Genomic DNA, 6,000 nt, shown 5'->3' on the forward strand with positions numbered 1-6,000 from the left:
TTGCCGCAGGCATATCGCCAGCGGTTCCAGCGCAAGTATATATAACATGGGTGACCAAGGGCATCCCTGCCTGGTCCCCCTGCTAAGCTGCCAGGCATCCGAGACTGTGGCCCCAGTCTTGACCCTAGCCACCGGGCTGCTATATAACAACTGGACCCATCTGATATAACCAGCGCCCACGCCGTACCCCTGCAGGGCCGCTTTCAGCCAAGGCCATCTCACTGAATCGAAGGTCTTGACCGCATCCAGCGACACTACCGCCATCTCGCCCGTGTCATCCTTAGTATGGTCGATAACATGGTGCAGCCTCCTATGGTTATCACTGATATTCCTGCCTTGGATATATCCCGTTTGATCCGGGTGGATCAGCTTGCCAATCACTTTTTTCAACCTGTTGGCCAGCACTGCCGTGAGTATTTTGCTGTCCTGGTTTAGCAAGGACAGAGGTCTATAAGATCCACACTCAACAGCCGTTTTGCCTGGTTTCAGTAATGGGACAATCATGGCCTCACGGAAGGACAACGGGAGTTCTCCCTGTTCGTATGCCTCGTTAAACAAGGCCAGCAGAGGCTGCAGCAGCTCCTGCACGTACACCTTGTAAAACTCACCAGGCAGGCCATCCGCCCCAGGTGCATTACTTTTCATAGTTGTGATACTAAATGAAATAAAGACTAATTTAAAAAAAGAAAAGGTCCTAGACCATGAACTCGGTCATCAGTTTTCTACATCAATCACCTCATAAGGCAATCAGGTTCGGTGGACTGACTAAAATGTTAAGAAATAGAACAGCTGGCTCTTCCATTTTAATGAGGAAATGGATTCATTCTTGGCTAGATATAACTGGGACATTCAAAGAATGTTGAGTGATTTAATGAAAGTGGTCTGCCCGGCCCGAGTGTGTGAGCTCGCAAAAAGAGGCTGTTTGTTATCCTTATTGCAAACAGGAAGAAGAAATTGCGCAGAGCTATACGTGGTACACAGAGAAATAGTAACTTGCCCTATGAAGGAAGAATATGTAATAAACTTTGTATGCATCACAAGAACTGGCTACGTACCCAAAGGAATACTGTAAATAATGCCAACTGGCGCTTCTTGCTTTCAATACTGCGACGCAATGTTAATAAAAAGTTCTTGGGGTATTATCGGCAGTATTTAACTCAAGCTTCCCCTCTGGAGTTGAATCCCTCGCCTGAGTCTTAATGGTTATGCCATGTCAAAAATGTGTATTACGACGCAACTGTAGATAAGACATTGGCGGACCATTCCGGGTACAAGGCAGGTTTTGCACAGGGCTTTGAGTATGAGGGTGTACTCTTAGCTCTAAATAGATGTAAAGCCCCACAGGCACCTGGGCCTGATGGCCTGGCTAATGCCGTACTCTGGGGCAATCCGGTATTATGGGCACGGCATTCACTCTTTCCTTTCACCACATATTGATGAATGGCAATATCCCGGCTAGCTGGTGCAAGTCAGTGCTCATCCCCGTTACCAAGAAGCGAGACTGCTTGGCTCCAGCAAACGATAGGCTGTTGGCCATGTTGGATTCAAGCAGGAAGATTTCCGGCTCTCTTCTTCTTCTTAGGAAGCTTCAGGCCTGAGTGGGTGAGCAAGGACTCCTGGGTAAACTGCAGATTGGTGTTAGGAGGGGCAACAGCACCTATTTAAATATATTAGCACTCCATTATATAATAACGGACACCATAAAGAACCAGAATAGGTCACCTTATGTGTGCTGTGTAGGATATGCCTATGCTTTCGATTGTCTGACGTAACTTCCTCTGGGAAAAACCTTTTAAATGGGGTACTGACCCTCGTTTAGTGTATTTTATCAAGCCTTTGTACGCTGACACTTCAGTGGTAGTTAGAATGGACCAAACTGGTCAGAATACCAGTGCTATTTCTACGAACAGAGGACTTAAGCAGGAGTGGGTTTTGGCACCCCTTCTTTTTAATTTATACATCTCTGACATGGACCAGACTCTATGCACTTGCCGCAATTTTCCACGGCGCAGGGGCGGCGAGCGCAGACCCTGGATGGCCTTTGCTGATGACACCATTGTGCTGGATTATACGCCCATAGGCCTGCAGCACTCGTTACATGCATTACACACTTATGCTGCTAATAATAACATGCTGATTAAACTATAAGAAAACAAAAATGATGGTCGTGGGCGTACAATCCAGAAGTAAGACATGTTTTCAATCGCAGATAGGTGCGGAACCCCTGGAAATTGTGAAGACTTGTGTCTATCTGGGGTTGCCTTTTACTCCTCGCCCTAATCTAATTTTTTATGAGACATATATTACGCAAAAAGTATTTAGGAAATGGTCAGTTATCCATCAGTTCATTCTTAGCAAGGGCGGGCAGGACATAGAGGGCGTCCTCGAGATGCATAAAGTCAGCATTATCCCTGCAATCTTATATGGCATAGAGGCATTGCCATTAAAATATTTTAAGTGGCTGGATGTGCTGAACAGGAAACTGTTGCGTTCCATCTTAAGTGTCCGGCAGGCTGTGCCAGTTGAGGCTCTCAGATGCGAACTGGGCGTGACTTCGCTGAGAGCGCTCTGGCTGCTACAGCGTAGCTAGGTTGTTGTTAAGCTTAGCTGGGCTCAAACTGGAAACAGCTCCCTGCTGAATTTGATAGCGTCTGGTACTAAAGCTAACCCTTAAAATCCGCTTTATACAGGAAATGGTACAGATCCACTTAAATGATATTGGTTTACCGCCTCCTGCAGCTGAATATTGTCCCACTTACCTCTGCCTATTAAAGGTAAAAACAGCAGACTGGGACAGTGCGGCCAACATGGAAAAGCTGAGTAACCAAAAAAAAGATACTGAATTTGACAAATCTGGCTAACCCCGTTGGAAGTCCTCGTCAATATCTTTTAAAGCCCTGTTCTTACTTAATCAGACGATTTATTACTTATAAGTGTCTTAACATGTTGCCCACCAATGAGTATCATGGTTCATGAGCGGGCGCCCCTGTTGATAGGAGGGCATGCCACCTGTGCAGACAAAAGGTTGAGACTAGCAGACATGTACGGGTATAACACCTGTGCAGCACCACAGCATATCCCTCCAACCATCTAGGGGCACACACACACACCGGAAAACCAGAACGCCGACTCCTTGCTTTTCCACCCAGAATAAGAGTGTCTCTTACAACCACGACGATTCAAGCACTTAATATCCAAAAGTAGGATTGTCCTTTCCACCCAGGCCTTACACGATGGTGGTCTCTCCGCCCCCTTCCTCCTGGTCCTGGGTCTCATACCCAATGCGAGAGCTGTGGTCTCGTTTTCAGAGACTTAAGTGGGGACCCCACCCCCAACCGCTCGCGCCCAGCTGTCACCTGGCTAAAGCAGGGCACGTGGGTCATTTCCCACGGGAAATATTTGCTTCCACCAACCGAACTCGCACAAAATAGAAGCACTTCTTAGAGAGGGCACGTTTGAGATCGCGGGGAAAGATCTTGAAATAATGGGCGTGTTGCAAGATTAAAAGGAGTGCGCGTTTTATTTAACGACATGTGCAGAATTAGAAAATACAAAAGGAATTGGCACACATTGGACTTTATACAGAAACAAGAGACCTCTAAAGCAGCAAAGAAATAGACACGTAGCTAGAGCACCTCTGTCATTTCTCATGTGCTTTCTTACTATGAAGCATCGCTCAGATCAGTCGTCCTCATTTTATCGACGCCAGAAGGGTAAAAGTCGGAGGGTATCTCTTGCAGATACGGCCCGGAGACCCGAAGGTTGCACTCAGAGCATCACGGGCTTAACGCGCTGAGCTATCTTTCTGCTATCATTGAGGGTCTGCTATTTAAGCTTCCTTGTAAAGACAGCATAGGGCTCGTCACGTTACCTACAGCTAGTGAGGGATTAGGACCGCGAAAGCACTATCGACCAGGAATATTGCCCCTTAAAAATGCAGACATTTCTCCTGTATAAATGACTAACCGACTCCTCCGTCCGTTCGAGATTCGTTCATAAATTAGCGAATTTTCTATTGATTGATTAAGAGCATAGCTGGGACAGAATTCGTGGCATTAAAATGTGTTAGCCTGTTGGACAGCTTTAATATGCCGATCACATGTCCGTTACGTGTGCATCACACATCCATCCCCCAGCAGTGCCAATGAATTGCACGTTCATATTTACACCCCGTTAAGGTAAAAATCCCACAGACAAATCCCAATGTCTCTGTTATATAGTATGTCCTGATTCCATTTCGAATGTTAACAGCATCAATGAATGTCATATTTTGAAATCAAGGGTCAGAGAGAGCTACATTCACGTGGCCGGTGGACCACCGGAGGAAATGAAAGCCCCGCTAAAGGAGAAATGTGGTCAGTGGTCAGAATTCAGCCGTATATGTTGAATGAAACATGAAAATCGAGCCTTACCCACAATGGTCACGTTGCAGTTGAGCGTTATCATTACAAACCCCAGACATCTCCAGTACTCCATGGCCCGAATGGGGGGGAAATGGCCGAGCGTGCACAGACCTCGCGGATGTGGCACGCGGAACGCAAACGTGAGCTAAAGCAGAGCAAATACAAGTGTTATTTTAGTAACCGGAGCAGAAAACATGGCGCTATTAATAGAACTTTTCCCTACGTGTGGTATTATGCTGCCAACTCCGGGGCTTGAAGTGGTCACTGAGTGTGCCAATTGCTTCGCGTCCAATGCCCTCAGTCCATCTGATGCACACACGTACTTCGGTGGCTAAAGGTTACTGCCAAATGGGACCCCATAACGAGTAGAGGAGCCATCGCAGCCATTGTAGGCTATTCCTGCACTTCAAGAGCATTCCAGCATCCCCGAATTGCTGAAATAGTTTAGTGGAGAGACAGAGAGGCCATTTCAGAAAATAGCAGAGGCCGTGTGTTTCTCTTGGGCAACGCAGTATCCATCTTCAGCAGCCTTCCCTGGGTTTAGTGCAGCCTGACTGGTTAATCTCTGTGCTACATCATTCTACTTGTGGGGTTATAAGTATGCGCCTTTAAGCTAGAAGCTAGCCTTTCGCTATCTGGTCTGTCTGGAATGATAGGTCCTTTCTGTAAAAAGTGAGGTCTAATGGGAGTATTGTTTTTACTTGAGGCACGTGTTTATAGTGTTGGTTATTAGGTGGTGCTTTAGCGCTGCCTCTAAGCAGAAACTATTGCATTGGAGTACAGCTAACGACAATTGGCATATGAGGAGGGATAAAAAGCTTGCAGGAGCTGCTTGGTTATTTACCTACCCATTGACTGTGCACGGCCATGTTAATCCCATTTCCTGTTCTTCCCTTCCCAAAACACATCCTCCTAAAATCTCTTCGAGCTAGGTTTTTCAAGACTTACGATCAACCTTTGAGTTCGAACTTCCTGCCAGTGTTTTTTTACAGCAGACTTCTGAAAGTTAATGGGGGTCATTACAGTTTTGGGCCTCTGGTTCAACGGTATCAGCGTTGTTAAGGGACCTACCGGGCCACCTCGTCGAGGTCACGCCACTGTTCACCGGATTAGCACTTCGGCATTGGTTGGGCCTGCTTCTAGCTCCAGAGGCTTCCTCCGACCCTCTAGCCACGTCCTCCGACTGAGGACTTGCTTCTTAGTGGCCGGGTGTTAACTTCCCATGCAGGAGTCTGCTTTTCGCTGGCTTTTCTCTGTTTTCCCTGGTTCTCTTTCAGGCAATCCGTTGTCTGCTATTTTTATGGTCCGTTGCTGAATCCTCCCCAGCACAATGTCAAAGACCCTTGTCTGTATCGATAATGCACTCTTCAGGCCTCCTCAGGGCCGCCTCTTCTCAGTACGTTGGAAGTCACATGAAAGAGTCGTTTGTATAACTCCTGTAATCTTCTTCATCACAGTATTTCCATAAGACACTGGGCCTCATTACGAGTCCGGCGGTAACCGTGGCGGTAAAACGGCCTGGTTACCGCCGGACTCATATTACCATTCCGCCTCCGTGATTCCCGGAATTACCGGGGCATTACAACCCCGGTTTTCC

General features: G+C 47.0%; 1 protein-coding gene across 1 annotated transcript in view; it reads right to left on the reverse strand.

Annotated features, from left to right (window-relative positions):
* Positions 1 to 4,537, reverse strand: part of GJD4 (gap junction protein delta 4) — a 135,353-nt gene extending 130,816 nt beyond the window's left edge. Inside the window, exon 1 of the mRNA XM_069646742.1 lies at positions 4,413 to 4,537. Coding sequence (XP_069502843.1) covers positions 4,413 to 4,476 — 64 coding nt within the window. The 5' untranslated portion in view covers positions 4,477 to 4,537. The remainder of the gene's footprint in view (positions 1 to 4,412) is intronic.
* Between the last annotated feature and the right edge of the window lie 1,463 nt (positions 4,538 to 6,000).

The sequence above is a fragment of the Ambystoma mexicanum genome, chromosome 2q (genome assembly GCF_040938575.1).
Source record: "Ambystoma mexicanum isolate Mex_15411 chromosome 2q, UKY_AmexF1_1, whole genome shotgun sequence".
Lineage (NCBI taxonomy): Eukaryota > Metazoa > Chordata > Amphibia > Caudata > Ambystomatidae > Ambystoma > Ambystoma mexicanum.